Source organism: Falco punctatus (assembly GCF_963210335.1).
Source record: "Falco punctatus genome assembly, chromosome: 7".
NCBI lineage: Eukaryota > Metazoa > Chordata > Aves > Falconiformes > Falconidae > Falco > Falco punctatus.
The window spans coordinates 60878350-60897058 of NC_137587.1; the positions used below are offsets into that span (position 1 = coordinate 60878350).

Sequence of the window (18709 nt, forward strand, 5' to 3'; positions counted from 1 at the left end):
TCAACGCAGAAGGTGGAAAGCTTACAAGAACTGCAGTCTGATAGATATAGATGAAAAAGTTAAAAAAAAAAAAAAATCACCAACAGAAGTTGGCCAGCATTGGGACATACATGGTCTCTGTGAATAACTACCCTGCAAGGAAAGGAACCACCAGTGGAAGATCCTCATGAAAATAAAGCAAAAGAAATCCAAATTACATATGCCAGTGACAGCCACAGGGGCTCTGATTTTTTAGAATTTTATTTAATCAAAGTTAAGACGTGGATAAACATAAATACAGCACAGGTACTTCAGATCATTCTTCGTATTTGTGTACAGACAGACTGATGGATGTAATCCCAATGAAACCTGCAGTCAGTGAAGTGCATACAGCCTTCCCCCCACACACACAAAAACAAAACCCAATAAAAAAAAAAACAAAACAAAAAACTCCACACAAACAATCTCAGCACACACTCTCATTACAAATGATTCATACATAAATAGGTAGAGGGTGCAAACAAGCTAATATGCGAACATGTATAACCTCTCGTTAATGGGAAAAAAAAAACAGAAGCAGCCATAATGATTAAAATACATTCAGTTACTGATAACTAGTTGTGCCATACAAGGCATTATCAAAAAAAAGGAAATTGTGCTGCAGAGAAAAGCTATATACAACAAGAAAATAAACTGCAAAATTAACGCATGCATGTTTTATCCTGGAAAAGCACAGCCCTCCAATATTTTCTCCACATTTGTTATAAAAGCCCTCTGCACTCAACTAAAATTAACATGATCTTAAAGGATAATACTTGTAAAGTTTACTTAAGTCTTCAGCCACAGAAAACTGCAATGAAAATAAATGTTCAGAGTCATTTTCAAAACAAAAAAACAAAAACAAAAAAAATCTATTCATCTGATGACATGCATGATTAAAAGGTCTAGGCAAGATACACTGTTCTACGTTCCTGATGACTAAGGAAATAAGCTCAAGTCAATTTAATCTGCAGATGGTCAGAGTATTTTTGTATTCCAGCAGAAGTAGCAGTTCAGATCTTCTGGATCTTTTCCCCAACAACTACAGGATTCTCTTTTCTGATTTTCTCAGCAGCATCAGCTTTGTAATTGTAAGAGCAACTGTGTACATCTGAATAACGGTGCATACCACAGTAAACGTTTCCACACCGACATTCAAACCCTGTGGACAGAAACATTAGTTTAGACGTTTCAACATTCTTAATTATACCGGTCTGTCTTAAATCCTGAATGTGTTCACTCACTAGCAATAAATCTCAGTCACCAGTGTCACCCAGCCAAAGAGCCTCTGCTGCAGAAAGCATAAGAATCACAAGTAATACATTTTTAAGCAATTACAGTAAGATTTGACTTCATCATTCCTTCCTATCACATAATACACTACCAGAAAACATATTCCTAGAGACCTCCTGAGCTCTTTTCCTTTGTTTATAAGTCTTCACCTTGCAGAACTCAAGTTTTCTTAGGCCCTTTCACTGGATCACTGCAAAGCTGGTTAGTGAAGAGCCGCAAACTGTCATCCAATTCCTCAGCAAGGCAGACTTCCAAAGGGAAGTATTTGGAATTATGAACTTTACTAAAAGACAGGAAGTCGAAAAACAAAATGATACATGAATAACAACCTAGTTAAGAGCCAGCTGAAAGCACCTTTGGCCAAGTTTTATTTCAAATCAGCAACACAGATGACCACGCCCCATTTTCCCTTTAAAAGCATTGCCAAGGTCCAAAGCCTAAACAAGTCTAAGGGAAGTGAAATCAGGATTTCTTACCAGTAAGTCCAACCTTCTTCCTGCACATGAAACAACGATTCTTTTTCTGTTTTGGTTTGTCAAGCGACTTGTCTTGTTCTTCAGGTGTAGGCTCTGCGTTCTCTGACACTGAAGCTAGTATTAAAAAAGTTAATAAGAACAATGGAAAACACATGCCTGTCTCTCCCCTTCCTCTGTTTAAGTCATATAATTATCTAAAGCCCATGTTGTAAATTTAGGTTCTGGGATAGCCATTTTGCTGCAGCTTCTCTGTCTGAAGCATAATGGGCTCAGCAGTGGCACTGGAACTCCCTCCTCCTAGACCTTCAATATAATTTAAGGAGAGAATTTACTGAATGCTCACACAAAGTTCACAATACAAAAATACCATAAGAAAAGAGTAATTAAAAAATCAGGTTTAAGAGTAAGATTCAGTGCCATCAGATGCGGGAAGAGAATCCAACACCCAAATGTTTCCCCAGCAGTATTACTAGTCCGGTTCCATAAATCTGCTTGTAAGAAGCACTGTATTAGGATCAGTTGAGTAAAGCATCCCTTTTCAAACACCGCACCAACACTGTTCTTGCTGAAGGTTGCAATACTGAGGCCACACAAAATGCAGCATTTCAAACCAACCTCTACTACTTTGACACTGCCACTCTTACACACCTAAAAAAAGCCCACACAGCGGCTAGTTACTACCTGGGGTGAGATACCGTTAGCTGAAGATACACACACTTGCAGGGTGGAAGTACGCTATCCTGAAACCCAGAAAGATGCGGGTAAACATCTCATTTTAAAGACACTTTTGCTAAGAGACAGGTTACAGGTTGTGTGGGAGAGTATTAACAAGCAGTGGTAGTATTTGCCTAACCCAGGTAAAAATAGAAATTGGCTGGTTTTCCTCATGTATTTGCACATTCCTTACATTACAAAACAGAAATAGAAACCAAAAAAACCCAACTTCATTTCAAGAAGGGCTAAGAGCCAATCTCTGCCTACCAGCCACTGCTAGATCACAGCAGGACAAGTCTCCAGTGAGTAAAGTACACAGAAGCTAGGAGCATTTGCAGCAAAGAACGAAAGCAAGCTCCAGCTGGGAGGAGTGCCAACGGAAGCTGAGCTAGAACCAATGCTGTAAAGAGGACACAACAGCAAGCCCAGACATTTACCAGGGAAAAAGCTGCACGCACCTCTGTGCAGCTGGACTTTTGCTAGGCAGACTGTCAGCTGCAGTTCTACACTAGTCGACTGCTATTCTGCATGACAACTCCTGTGGGTTTTCTTCCTGTGCTGCTATTCTGATGATTTATTTTTAAAGGAAAGGGCACTTTCCACTTTTGCAGTGTATCAAAACACTGCAGTCTGTACCAAGTAACATCAATGGGTAACAAAATACTTGCACCAGCAAAGACCTTGCTCAACGGTATATTCCAAAGGTTAATCTAGCAAAGACAGGTTGTTACATGGTTTATTAAACCCTTTAAACATCCCCCTCCATTAGGAGCAGAGCTTTTCTTGGTCTTGAATTTTTTAAGAGTTGACATTTTTGCAAAAAAGCTTCAATGGCTTTAAATGGCTGTTAAAGGGGACATTTCTGAGTGGACAGATAATATCCTAAGGTTTGCAAGAATCAAAAGCAGTAAGGATCAAAAGATGCAAGGTAAGTATCAGAAGTGGTAAGACAACCAAATGAACTCTTGCAGTGTTACACAGAATGGACATTACAGTGTTTATTAATTCATTAAGAAAACTTCATGCCATGAATTAGTGTTTAGCAGCTAACATTGCCAAGTTTGCATTTCCTGTTGTAGCAAAATCCAGTTACCTCAATGTAAGTTTTAGTAAAAGTCTCTGTAACCATTAGTCAGGTTTAGGAAAAACTGGCACTGTTCCCTGCAAAACAAGGCTCTCTAATACATACACACTTAACATTTGCGTTGTGCGCATGGCGCTCACACTAAAAAAGTTCGAAAATGTTTAAGGGCAGCTGCTCGCTGTAGAACTAAGCAGAAAGGTTCTTCTACTGCTGCCACGAGCCACTTCGTATCTAGTGTAGTAACCATAAATTTTAGATCTCAATTTGATTTTGCACAGAAGCCAGAGATTTGTCTCAAAATCCTCTACGATAATCATGAATATCCCAAACACTAAGTCACCTTCAGACAACCAAGTGCCAGTGTTAAGTGCTCCATCTATAAGCTAGCTGTGATGCACACAACAGAAAAAAACCACAGGTAAAATGCAATACCACCAGTTTGGAGCTCACAGGAAACATGTTGCAGCCACTCCCACAGCTGCTGTACTTTGTCTGGATTCCAGGATGCTGCTGCCTGCTTTGCTTGAACTGATTCTCTCCCTTCCCACAGTCCCAGCTCTGCCTTTAGCTGCAGAACAGCAGCACTGGCAGCACCAGTGCAAGCAGCCAACTAACCAAAATGGAATAAAGCATGAACACACTCATTTTTCTGGAGCTGACAAGCTGGGCTGGCCACTAGGTGTTCCCTGGTTTACAGAGCATGTTCGCAGCTGATCAAAACAAGCAGAGCCTGGACTTCCGCCTAAACACAGAAGCTTTTACTACTGCTTCGCTTGTGCCAACCATGCTTGAACTTCAGTGTACTCCAACGGATCGTGAAAGCAGCACCTGCAAGATAAAGCACACTCCAGTGCTCACATCCCTGTGGACACAACACAGAACTCCATCCATTTGCTGCAAGACTCCTGATGCCTCATCTGGCATCTCCTCTGTCCCTGCTCTGGATGCTTCATGTGTCACCCCCGTATTACTATGCAGAGCTTCTCAAAGGGTTCCTCATTCCCACGGGAAGAGTATAAACAGCTAACATTCACCTCTTGAGTGCATCTGAGCAGGCCTAAGGAGAACACCCGCTCCTCCAGAGGAATGAAAAGTGAAGTTAATCCTAAACAGAAGATCAGCGCTTCCCAACATTTTAACACTAAGCTGAAGTAATCAGCCTAAAATACAGCTTCAGTGTTAGGAAGAGACAAATAAAGTAAATAAGAGTACACTTTCCTACAGAGTTTAGTTTTAAATCTTCCTCATTAATGTCTCCTCTCTCCCCGGAGCATTCATCCAGTAAATCAGGATATCCTACATTATTTCCTACTCTGTATCCTAATCATACTGTACCTCCAGGCTCCTGGTACAGTCACAGAAGTTGAAAGTATCTACCAATTCCTCCCCAGTACTGCCTTACTGAGCCAGCTCTGGAAGTCCACTGAAGTTGATGCAATTAGTTCAACAGCATTCACTTTGGGTCCGGGTTATCTCCACATAAAATTCTGTAGCAACTTAATTGTTTTGATATCAAGTTTTTCAGATTTACTCAGCAATGACTGAATTTAACTGTTCTACCTGACTAAAAGCCTAGATGAGCACAAAGCCAGGTGACTTCATTCAGAAGAACTGCCACCTACCTTTTAACCAATTATTAAAATCTTGGCTCATATTTTGATTTTTCAAAATAGTAACCACACATACTGCACAACCAAGTGCATTTTGCATATGGTACATGTGGACCTCTCCAATTCGCAATGAGCTTGGAAACAGAGCAGCTGGTTTGGCTCTTAGAAGTTTTCAGCCTCAGAGACTGAAAGCCCACCCATTAATACAATTTGTACTTGTAGCGCTGTGGCCTTCAGTTGTAAGAGCTCCAGAAAGCATGTGATGGACTGCTCCTGCCTTCCGAAAGTTTCATTTACCTTTAAAATCCTCCCTGAAATATAGAGCATGAATCCTAACTTGGATGGTTTTAAACTCATTAATCCTAGAGAAGTGCCTCTCTACCCGCTTGCAGGCTTGCCGGGAGGCAGCCCCATGAATCCCCTGGCTAACAAATAAGGAATCCTGACTGCCTAATCCGAACAGCTGTAAGGTCGAGTAAAAGGTACAACAGCCCACAAGACAACCTAAAACGTGTTGGAGAGATGCTCAGAATAGAAGAAAGCTCCTAGAGAAGCTGGACTGTACCTTAATGAGTTTCATTTTAGGTCATCTTTAATGGTATGGTTCATGATATTTAAAAGCATTAAAGTAAAATAAAAATAAAATTCTATTAGCCTCTATCTAGCATCTGCACTTTTTGCAGTGTTCCATACCTACACAAGCATTATCACACAATCACTAAGTGCAAAACCTAGATTTATTAACACATTCTATAGTTTTTCTCTATTTAGTTTACAAAAAACCCAATGAAGACAAACAAATCTGAACTGCTCTTTGGGATTTTTATCTCCTTGCAATTTTAGCTTGTCTGCAAACAGCAAGGACTGTGCACACAACTCAAACCCCGTTTACCTGTCCCGCTTCAAAAAACTAATAAAAGTAATGTAAGAAAGCTTAACCATTCACCCAATCTTTCATTCATGGGCTTTGTAGCCTAGTAACTTTTGTAAAGCAGCAAGTTAAGGGGACCTCAACTAAATACAACAGACTGACCTATTATACAAGTAGCATAGAACAATCTGCTTCAGAATAGACATCCCAACAAAGCAAAAATTTTATCCGAATAAATAGGGGGGAAAATGGTCAAATCAGACAATTTCTTTTTTTCCTCCCCTGCATCAACAGAAGTAGCATTAGAAACTCTTCAGTCTGGGACCAACTACTGCATTTCTGTGACCTTTTTTCCTTTTTAAGTGCTACAAAACCACACAACACTAAATAACTGACTTACACATTTCTATTACATTCTTGACAGCAGCCTAAAATTCAAATTCCAAATGATGTGGGAAAAAAATACTCTATGATGCACAATTGTGACAACAATTCAGTGAAATCCACTTAGGACCCATTACAAGCTGCTTTCTTTCCAAACTTACACTTTCCAAGCAAATTACTTCAAAACTAGAAACACTACGTTTCCTACGATTTTCGGTTAAAAGATAGCACAGAAGCAACTCTTCAGGAAACAAGGCTGACCCTGCCACAGCGAGTTATAAATAGGGACTGTAATTTAGAACTGCAATTACATGGTGGTGGTGTTCTTAGTTTAGAAATCACCACGGTACAAATAAAAGGACACGGGACACAGCTGAGCACTCTAAACACCTGATAGAGGTGGATCCTTAAAAGACATACTGTAAAATGCAAATATTCCCCTGAAATAAAAGCTTCTAGTTGAGCAACCTATGTTATCTTCTCATAGGGAGAACTAGTTTTAGAGATTGAGAATTAGAAGGAGCATAAATCTATCCAAATGGGTAAGAAGAGAGACACACCTCTGAGAACTTGCTGGGAAAAGTCTTTTCACAGGCCCAAGTCACCCCACAGTACAAGAAGCTGCAAACCTGGAGTTTCAATTTACAGCTAAGCCAACCAAGTAAGATAAATACTAATAAGGCATTAGACGGAAGGTGAAGAATCATGAGACAGACAGGGTAGTAGGAAGATCAGCTTACAGAAGTTGCCTTTATATTCTCTGATATATGCCACATCCGTATCTATATAAACCTGCAGTCTGTGCTGCATGGGCTTGACAGAGGTGTTCTACTTCTGAGGTTCCCAGGAAGGGATGTACCTGCACAGGAGCTGGGTTACAGCTGGCATGCCATGCAGCACATCCCAGGTTCCCCATACTGCAGAACAGGGATGAAAGTAGAGCCGTATCTGTATTACTCGAGGTGTACCAACTAAAAATCTAGCTTGCAAACCTACCTCCGCTGTGCAAATATATAGAATTTAAGCAGCATAAGCCTTTACAGCACTTGCTTTTCTCTCAAGCTGGGTAAGGCTTGAGAGATCGGTATTTAGAGCATGCCTTTTGTGCATTGTCAAAATCAAAGCAACAGAAGCTCTCAGCTCCAAGAAACAACCTAACTAGCAGGTATTAGAGCATATGTCTAGAACATATTTAAGAATAAGCATGTTTCTAATAATTGACATCTCAGAGGTATGATTACAAATACAAAATGTTATTAGCGTTAAAACCTATTCTCCCAGTTTTACAGCTGCTGTTTGTGTGAACAAAGAGGTGACCTTACTCAGCACAGTAGCTGAATGACTCTATTCCACCCCACAAAAAAGGAAAGCTTAGGTTTAGAAAACTATCTGAAAAGCAGAACTTTATCAGAGGTACAATGAAAGAACTTCTATTTAGCACCTTGAAGTGGTATTATGCGTTGCATCTGTGCAAAACCCAAACTCCTATGCTTAGGCTAGTTTACAGAAACATAACTCTACCCACTAAAGCCTCAGCTGTCAGCAGAAGTAAGGCAGAATACTTACTAACACCTTTTGTAATGTCTATAAACTAAAAGTCTGAGAAAGTTTTGAATACTATTCAGCATTTTTGCCTTTTCCCAAAAAATACTATTAAAAATTCTTTAAACTCCGTAAGGCTACATATAAAAAAAAAAAAACAAAAATCAAAGAAAAAACCCAAAACCATCTACATTGTACCAGCAACAAGATTTTAAGCCAATATAGCTAAAATCACCCATTCAGCCATTTTCCTTCAAGCAACCAGAGTTTGTGGGTTGGTAATTGTGTATCTGATAAAGTGAACTTCAAAATATTACACTGTTGCTGTTCCATAGGTGAAAGGTTCTTTTATAGGTGTTTCACATTTATACAAGATACTAACACTGTTCTTGTATCAGCTGTGTTGTAACACCCTCAAACACAAACTTCTGTGCTGTTTGCTGCAAATGACTACTCTGAGAGGTAACAAGATACTCAGAACTCTACTTATATGTAAGAGCTGTAGCATAAAGACAGAACAGAAGATTGATTTACAAAGTACATTTCCAAAGCCCAATTAACATACCTGTTACAGCAGATGCTGAAATCACTAGTTAAACATAACAGTTTCCAGTTTAAGACTTGCCTTTTAAGAAAATAAAGTTTATCTTTCTTTTGCCTTCTGATTTCACAGAAAATTGGGGTCTGAAAATAAGGCACCTCCTGAACAGGAGTGTATTAAGTACAGTCCACGTTTTACAAACATTCCCAAGTTCTGTCACTGGCATCTAGGCACCAACCTTGCAAATCTTCTGTCTCAGGTACTGTTTTGTCCACAGCTGTACTATCCGGTTGGGATGATGCTACAGATTCTGTTAGAAGTGACTGACTTGACACAGGGCTAGGGGACAAAAAAAAAAGTTACATTTATGAGGTATGTCCATGCCCTATAGAGCATTCCTGAAAGAAATACATTAGAATATATCTGATGAAAGAGCATGCCAAAACATTTCACTCTGAAGTTGTTTCTGTAACCACTTATAAAATGTCACAGTGTCCAAGAATACTGGACAATGTGAATTGATGAAAGAGTTACCCGTTTTTCCATTCATACTGGATGCAGCTCAACTATAAAAGGGGGGAAAATTATTTTGGGATAGTTTGGCACACCATCCTTTCACAAAGACGCAATAATGCAACATTCAACATGCAAGGATTTTTCTAACCTAAGTCAGCAACATAATTGTAGAGGAGCTACTTTAGTGTGCAATGATATGAACAAGAAAATTGCAGCATGTCAATGTTTCCAGTAATAAAGCATCTGCAGCTGTAGACAGAACGCCTTACGCTTTTGCAGTGTGAAGTGGTGCTGGCCAAACTTCCCAACTCTGTCAGTCATACTGCTGAAATCACAGCATGGCTGAAAATTCACAGGTGAATACCCTGGACAGTTATAGGAGAGGCATTCAATACTAGCGAGTCAAACTGCTCATCCAGCAGCTCTACTATGGAACAAGACACAGCTGAAGTCCCAAGCGAGAGGTAGCACTACCCCATTTGCCCAATTTGTTTCTCCCTTTCCACTTGGATTCAGAGTGAATCCCTAAGAAATTGGATTATCCAGCAGCCCACGAACCAGCAAAGTCCTACCAGTAGTCCATGACACAACCAGGACATTGGAGTTGCAATTTTAATTGCCAAGAATTGCATGTAGGTCTTGAACTGCAGGTTTGGTCACCTACAAAAGGGCATTGTCAATTTACTAGATATTTCCTCAGAGTATCATAATTCTGAGGTATTACCAAAGACTGAAGTTGAATCCTTGTTTTTAATTTGGGGGAAAAAGAACAAGTGACACTGATGATTTTATTTTTTTTTGAAGTGCAAGTTTAAGAGCAACCATCCGCTCATTTCTCATGTAACCAGTAATCAAGCTAGTGATCAAAGAGATACTTTATTTTCTCTTTCATGGTATTACAAAGGTTGTATAAGAAAACAAACCCAAGGCAATGTAATTGGTTCACCTCTGTGCATTTCTTTATTATTTTTTTTTTACCAAAAGAGTTGTATTAGCATAAGGTATCTATTTTTTACCCCAATTAGAAAGCCCAGAATGGAAAGACCAAATTCAGCACCAAGCATGGCACCTAGCTCTCAGTTCATATGCAGGATCCAAGAATGAGGTAACACCTCCTATAAAAAGCTGAGGAGCAGAAAACATAGCCTGCACAGGTATCAGCCAACAGCAGCTGATGAAGTCACCCTCAGCCTATGTTTTACTACATTCTGATTTGTAAAGGAAAGCTAGAATAAGTATTACTGCAAGTTAGTGTCTTGTACTATATGGAAGCTAACATTTTTCGCTCAAAAAACTTCCAGAGCACTTAAGTTGCTGTTGGTTGTGTCAGTCTAAACTGAAATGCAGCACTGAATATAAACAAATATTTAGCTTCTACAAATGGAGAGCACTTACTAAGTCTGAGTGATTTACAAGAGGTCATTACATCTCCTTGAATAATCCAGTTAGAAATTACTTGTTTTATTAAGAAATCAGTTCAGTAGCACAACTAAGATTTCAGATATTTTTCCGCTCTTCTAGTACACTCCACTTTTTGTGAAGCAACTGGTTTGTTAACACATTATCATACATTTATGAGCACTCTAGTAAACAGCTTTCTGCCATTTTACAAAATCTTTGAATTTCTAAGATGCAAAGAGCTCTCCTTTGGTAAATGTACAACCAACTGCACGTTGTGGAGTCAGACGACTGGCCAGCCAAATCTCTGTAGAGCAGCATGAAGCTGGCAATGCTCCTATGTGAGGCCAAATTCTAAAGACAAATTTGCATTTGAATACAAGATGCAGCTAACAGATCAGCTACTATTTACCATGAAATCCCATGCTTTAAAGTTAGCAGCCAAATCTTACGTGTTTGCCTAATCCAGGTCCTAGCATTTAATTATGCAGTATCAGCACACTTCATTTTACATTAAAATGTGTATCAAGGTGACTAAAACACAGAACAGACAGAAACAGCTTACCTTGGCTGCATAGATGGAGTCGATGTAGAATCTAAAGTTGACTGAGTTTCCTGGGTGCTGCCTTCTGTGCACTGAACCGGTAAGGACTCAGTTATACTACTGACAGAAGTTGCTGGAAGGAAGACACTAATGTAAAATGTGTTACACTACTTCTTGGGATTACAAAAGTTATACCATGCAATTATTCCTCGACCCCCACGACATGAGCCAGGAACGTAATTGAATCTCAGCCTGTATCATAATGAAACATAATTTTACAAAAAGTAATTATGTTTGGCCATATTTTGATTACGTTCCAGCCCCAGGCCCCTAGAAGTTAGAGCACGAAATTCTGAAGCTGGAGCTTTAAAATAGTTACTATTTGCTGCTAATTAAAGCTTCTACAAACAGCTTTCTCAGCATAAACTGCGGTACTCTGACATCATAAGCTTGGGTTTTGTTTAAAAAACAGCACAGCGAGAAACAGCAGTGTAACAGCCTAAATGCCAGCTCCTGATCCATTTTGAAGTTGTAAAGCCTGGATCCCCAGATTTCAATGGAAGCTATTACTGCAATTTTAAAAGTCAGGTTTTAATATTCAAGTCAAGGAGGGAAATCTTCAAGTGTGCCATGAGATCCCTTGCTGTCAGCATCTAGCCAAGTCAGAAGAGACATTTTAGCAGCTCCAGGGAAGCACTCCCTAGCCTGCTTTCCCCCAGCAGAACATGCTGAAGTTGAAAACACTGGGCTGAAAAGCACAGAGAAAGGGTTCCTCTTTCTGAGGACACTACCATTATTTTAAAGGGGGAAAAGCACTCTAGCTTTTTCTACAGAGTCAATGTAGAAAAACAGCACTTATTTCAATGGGCAATCTGCCTTGTAGGAAAGACCATCGTACAGGGGACACTGGGCCAAAAACCACAAAAAGTGTCTCTATCTGAAGTTAGGAGAAACTATTCTTCAGGTTAATTCTTCAGCATCAGGCTGCAGAAATTAAATACCTGTATTTTAAATGCTTTCAAGAAACATTCCTCAAGCTCAACGTTATCTCTACTGCCAATAATTTCAGGAAAAATATGTTGGTATGGTATTTTTTCCTGTATTTTTGTATCTTCAAATAGGAAACTCAGATTAATACAAACATATTAGCAAGAGTCTACTTCTGAGCAGATTAATCAGAACACAACTATATTATGAGCATTTCATCCAACCTCATTCAATAAGGTAAGACACTTGAATAAAACTGTTTGCCCCAACGCTCCGATACTTTTAGTATCTGGACACGACCAGAAAACAAGTCACTGCCTCCTATGTCATTGAGTTGTTCAAACCGATGTGTGTTACTTACCAGGAGGGCTAATTCTACCATTACTGTTCTGCCTTTGAAGATGTTCTTTGTAGCACACTGAACACATGCCATTTGTACGAGGATTCCCATAAAATCCGCAACCAGTGGAACAAAGCATAGGCACTTGGCTACGGTTAGTTTCTTGAGCCATTTTCCCTTCTTCTATAAACCTGAAATTGACACATGCAACCCAGTTTTTAGAGGCCCAAGAAAGCCCTTCTCTTACAGTTGACATTTGAAAATCTGGAGTTTCCTATAGCTCAGCAAAAAGATATTCTAGAAAAGATGCCTTGAGGGTAACTCAATGCCCTTTCCTAAAAGGTCTATGAAGTCTGCCCAATAATACAAATACGGTCATAATTATGCTTTGCATAACCCATACATACAGACCCTTCCAGCCCCATCGTTTTATGGTCAATATATAGCCCACAAAGAAAAGACACTTTAGAAAATACTGGAAGCATTGCTGCTAGAAGCTGTAAGTTAAAGGGAGGGGGACACCTATGCTGAACTCTTCCTGAAACCTGAACTGCTGATACTGTGAATGAGAACTATAAAATGAAATACAAGCATGGTAACACATGCTTACTTACCGCATAGTAATTATAATTAGCAATAGTCACATGAATTTGCAAGTTACTGTTTAGTCACTGCATCGTTAGTGAAGGACAACACAACTACTTACCACAAAACTCATATTACAATTTTTCACGTGCAAAAAGAAAATCACCCTTTCTGTCAAAAATATTAGTCTAGGTACATGTACCTCCTATATTTTTAGTATATTTTCACACAAAATTGATATGAGAAATAAATATCAAGGCAACTCATAACATCCTTAGACGTTACGTTTTCATCAACACTGTACAATCCATGGTTTCTGTCCCTGGCTCATAAGGATCTGTAAACCTTCTTAATACAAGAAAATTACAACAAATTACTATTTTCAACAGTGTTCTGAGCCTCCTAACTATTCTCAAATGGTCTTATAAAGCAGCTTTGACATCTGTCACTCAGGTAAAATTAATTTTCCATTTTTTCCCCCCCACACACACTCCCAAATATATTCTTGACCTCTTTTGTATCAGTTTTACAAAAAAAGCCTTCCTATTAAGAAACTAAGTATCTCAAGGTATCACTTTTCTCATTCAAAATCAATTTAGCTCTACCATTTTATACTTCCCGATTAAAACTTCAGCTGAAGCATGGATAATTTTAATTCTTGCAGGATAAGCAATATTACTGAAAATAATAAAAAAAATAATCAATCTTTCAAGTAACATCAGTATACATTTCAAAAGCAAAGCAAAGAAAATCCAGAGGGGAAGGGGTTTCAGGATACTTGAATACCTCAATTGCCAAGTTATAGAACTAGATCAAGCTACAGTAACAAGTACACCAGGGTAGAAAGATTTCCTTTTACATAAGATTTATTTGAAGCCAACTACAAACAAGTTTCCCATTATTTTCTTTTTAGACAAATATCCTCATCTCCTCACACCCACATCTATTGCATTTTGGTTTTATTTCCCCAAAGGATGTGAAATGGACACCTCAAAAAGCAAACCTCTGGGTTGCAATGCTAACAGCAACAGAGAAGCAACAGTCGGGTTTTCTGTTCGCAGCAATAAGGTACTCTAAGGATGAGAAAATACTCAAGATGTAAGACAAGGAAGATGTACAGGCAGGAAGAAAAAAAGTCTCCGATAGTATCTTATTCAGCTTCAACCTGCAATTAAGCTTATTTCAGCTGTTTGACTGCACTCCCCCACCCCAATATAGAAGCATTTGCTTTCGGCATACAAAGCCCCCATTGACCTTAAACGACAGCTAAATTTGATTTTGCTGAAGTACGGTACTTGTAGCTGAAAGAGCACTTTCATTCCTGCCTTTCTCCAGACAGCCCTTTAGAATGAAACTGCAAGTAGCACATGTGGGAATTCAATTCTTACGCTGGGCCCAACGTTCAGTGAAGCCATTTCATGAAAGTGTAAATGAACGCGAGTTTTCTCTTTGGTAACTCAAACCAATTTAAAGATGAAGCCTTACGCAAGTCACTCTTGGCACAGAATGGTTAAGATTGAAAGACTAATTAAAAAACACTTTGGACAGAATATCTCAAGGACTCTTAGAGATTCAATGTCATAATACAAGTATTAATCCTTTTAATTTTAGACAGCAGCATATTAAAGGAACCCTACCACCCCAACTTTCAAAATCTACCGTGATTGCCTTTGTGTTCAACAGTTAGCTTCAGGCAGCACACAGGAACTCAATAACAGCACCAGTTACTGCTAATTTTCTTATTCCCCAACACAACCACTGCTGAAGGGACCAGGTGCTAATGCAATCACAGCATAACAATTTCTAACATGGACTAAAAAAAAAAAACCAAACCAGTCTGCTTCAATTCAATAAACAAATTGTGAAAGGTGCACAAAGATGCCCAGAAGAAAAACAAGAAAAGCTGGACTGAGTTCCGGCTAAGCCAGTTCTCAAGTTCATTAACCAGTGGATCCTGCCACCAGCCAAAGCACAAGCCAAAGCATGAGGCTCCAGAACACTTAAATCTCCAAGGGGAAGTGCCAGGGATTCTTCTGAAGAGCTTTCATGAAAGCCACAGGAAGCGGACGATCCTTCATTGGTTGCTAATATTTAGGCAGTAAAATGGAGAAGAGATAGGATCAAACTGATGCAATGTTACAAAGTCAAATGAGAAAGAAGTTGAACCAATACGACAGCTTGTTGCAATCATAAGGGGGAAATTACATATAATCACCTACACCAGCTCCAGTGCTCAGCTGGATCCTCACCCACCCAATTAGCTCCCTGAGCCATCAAAAAAAACACACAAGGAAAAAAGGGCCATCACCACCACAGAAAGTTTTCTGACAGTTCAGTAAGCTCAATCAGTTCACACATAAAAAAAGAAAAAAACACAATGCAGGGGAAAAAAAACTCTGGAACTGATGCAAGGGATGACATGTGACCAGGAGGGACAATACACATTTTAGCAGCCCGTACACTGCTGAGATGGCTCGCTGATCTATCTGAACCCAAGAGCCAGAATGCCAAACCAGTATAATAAGCTCTTGCACCCTAGCTTTCTCACTCCCCCTCCCACGCTGATCCCCCTCCCTCTCAGCGCTCACATGGACCAAAATGAATCAAGGAAGTGATCAAACTTAGCCAACCACTCCATCTTTTGCCAATTAGTTTTAACATAGACTGGTTTCCGAGCTTGTGTTTGTCACGTGTGCTGTTCGGGCATAAGAGAGGATCTAGCTGAAGACACGTGTGGAACCACTTGTTTTAGCAGCACAGCAGGCTTAAAGCATTAGGAGAACCACCAGCCAAAAAACAGGCATTGAAAACGTAAGAGAATCAAGATCCAAGGGCTGGTGGTTCCTGCTACTGTACTTAGACATGCCTCTCCTGTACACATCCACTACTGGCCAAGGGCAAAGGCCAAGATGACACAGCATTGTGCCTCAGGGACTTTCTTCCTCACTGCTCCGGCAGGAGTCAAACAGCTGCAAGCAGAGCAGCCAGACTGTCCCCATCTCAGCAAACACGAACAGCAAGAGATCACTGAACAGATGTTTTGGGGGAGGGAAGACACCACCCCCCACCACCACCCCACCTCAGTTCTTGGCTCAGCTTCAGATGATTCGTTTCAAAACCGTCCGTAATTCCACACACAGGAAGATCCATAGAACCACTGCAACCAGCCATCACACAAGCCAGTAATGGTGGGCTGCCGCTGAAATTGCAGCCTTGGAAGCTCCGTGAAAGGGGCAAGTCTGCTCCCACAGCCCCAGCCCCTGCTGTGCACCCCCTCCCCTTCCTCAGGTCAGATCGGTTCATACATCTCATGGGAAGAACAGGAATATTTATTCTGGTGAACTGGAGAGCTTGCTGATCTGACAGAAGATCAACTCCAGAGAACCGTATACGGTGCAAAGAACTGACAAGGCTAAAAATAGAACGACCCTTTTTCGGGGCAACTAGCCCTTGCTGAGCATCCAGCCTACTGTAAAATATATCCCAATGCATACTCTACCTGTGGTTTCAAAACTGGTCTCCTAGCTTGGCTTCAGTACAAAACTCGAAGCAGCTTCATGGCTGAAGTGATTGCAAGGTCTTGGGATCAACATGGCTACACCTGTGCCCCACTCTGTTTGAGGTGCCACAAAATGAACGTGGAGCTTGTAAAGCTGCTGGAAATACCTCTGGGCTCTGCCTGTCCCCCCGCCCCTGCTCCCCAAGCTGTGCTTGCACAACACGCGTAAGGTCATCCTGTTACTCCGAAGACAGGATTGATTCTCCTTCAAGAAAAAAAACAACCAAACTCTTTACAGTATCTTAAGCATGTTCCCTCCTTTGCTTTACAGCATAGTTGTATAACCAGTTGTATGAGCACTAGTAAGAAGGAAGCATACTAAAGGGAAGCAAACAGCCTTAAACAAACCCCCTCAACACAACCCCAGAACATCCACTTTGTTGAAGATTATGGAACAGACTCTTTTTGTATTAGCTGAAAACTGCTAAACTTAAGTCAGTCAAAGTTACCTCTGATAATTTTCTTCTCAAAAATATTTACTGCCACTAGAAGCATGGTAGCACACAGCTCTGCAGGCTAAGTCCATCGTTTTTCTACAAACCTGGTGCTTCAAGTTACCTATTCCTGTTACTCCTGACATAAACAACTTAATTCATCCATAAGGCCTGATTGCTGCTGCTACAGGACCTACCATTCCCCCCTTACCAGTGCACATCTTAGTAAGTTTTTCTCCGTACCAAGAAAAAACCACAACAAATCATATAAAGGACATTCCCAATTACAAAATGTAGTATTTCTACAGCTTCAGCTCTATAAAGTAGGGTAAGTCTTTAGAATATCAGGCTCTCTGGGAAACGAACCACCTCTTCCAATACTCTGCAAAGCAACTAAAAAAATATTTGTGGATATTCCTTCCCCATAGAGCTGGCACCACAATATTGGTCTCCCCCCCCCCCCTTTTAATTAAAATGTTTATATGCCACTACTTTCAAATAACTGATACCCTAGCTTTATAGGCTTCAAATGTTAATCAGTAAGATCAGAGAGAGCAGTATTTAGCAGGATTAAACACACAAGGTTTAGGAATAATCTCTCTCGTCCCCAGCAAGAAAAAAAAATCCCACACAGAAACTAGACCTCTCTTCAGCTATCTTCCCCAAAGAAAAGGGCCTCTGGAATTCTAGTTGTCCTCATACTTCAAGGTGTGGTAGGGAAAACAGGCAGATCCTCAAATCCACTGCCCCAGCCAAAGGACAGCCTTGTATTCTGCAAACACTCCTAAAATTTGTGACTGGTATGGGAAGGATCCCTCCCCAAATGCTAATGCTGAAGCAGAAGAGACTACCCAAACAGCACTCTCCTTCAGCTGCAGTACCAAACCAGACACAGTCTGAGCCATACCCATGCCAGCCTCAAAAATGCTTCTCAAGAAGAAAGCAGAGCATTTAGTGTTAAGCTACTCTTCACTGTCAGAGATCAACACACTGACAGATTTCAGCTGACACTCACCTCAAAGGATGAATCCAATTTTTAACAAGTGATAAAACACTCCTTCCTCCATCATAATCACCTTTATAATGAAGCAGTTCAGCACTGATTTAAGTAGCACCAATACTAATGGTCATTTTTCCTTTCTGCTAATGAAGCAAGGAAGAAACTGCAAAAATGGTAAATTGTGCTGGTTAAGCATATAAAGAAAGCCTCATACCAGGCACAAATAAAAAAAATGAAGTTGTGTAGACAAAAATGCATGTCATTTTAGAATATGTATTGGTACAGATACCCGATACCACCTGTATCACCATATGAAAAGGCATGCTGGTACAAAAACAAAAATGGGAAATGCATTCCTCCACAGGCTTATCAAAACAAATGGCAAATAAAGACCTAAGAGCAGAGCACTGTCGAATCTTGCTGAAAAAGTTAAAGCACTGGCTGTGTTTGGGGATACTGCTTCACAGCAGAATTTGCAGAGACAGAGCAGCTCAGGTGTCCTGCTGAAAGCAAGACACTACTCACAGTGTAAAGCACTACACTCACAAATTAACAGCAAGTTGTAGAACTGTCCTGTTTTCTTTTTACTCCATCCATCTCTCCCAAAAGGCCCCAATTTACATTCACTGAGCAACCGTTGGTAGCTGCTTTAAGGCATTACCATGTCCCAGCAACTTGCTACGGAGCCAAGAACTGGCAGATTTGAATAGGGGCCTCAGTCATTACAGTTCAGCCCAGCTTGCTGGTTGCAGTCAGACATGTCATTTCATCTACAGCCTGCCCCGGCTACACACTACAGCTGGTTCAGATTTG

The 18709-nt window shown here is 40.2% G+C and overlaps 1 protein-coding gene across 8 annotated transcripts in view; it reads right to left on the bottom strand.

Annotated features, from left to right (window-relative positions):
- Positions 1-222: 222 nt before the first annotated feature.
- Positions 223-18709, bottom strand: part of ZFAND6 (zinc finger AN1-type containing 6) — a 38123-nt gene continuing 19636 nt past the window's right edge. For all 8 annotated transcript variants that reach the window (XM_080396163.1, XM_080396161.1, XM_080396165.1 and 5 more), the window contains 5 exons: positions 12340-12509; positions 11013-11124; positions 8772-8872; positions 1788-1901; positions 223-1180 (listed from right to left, as the gene is read on the bottom strand). In XM_080396163.1, coding sequence (XP_080252289.1) covers positions 1032-1180; positions 1788-1901; positions 8772-8872; positions 11013-11124; positions 12340-12490 — 627 coding nt within the window. In that variant the 5' untranslated portion in view covers positions 12491-12509 and the 3' untranslated portion in view covers positions 223-1031. The remainder of the gene's footprint in view (positions 1181-1787; positions 1902-8771; positions 8873-11012; positions 11125-12339; positions 12510-18709) is intronic.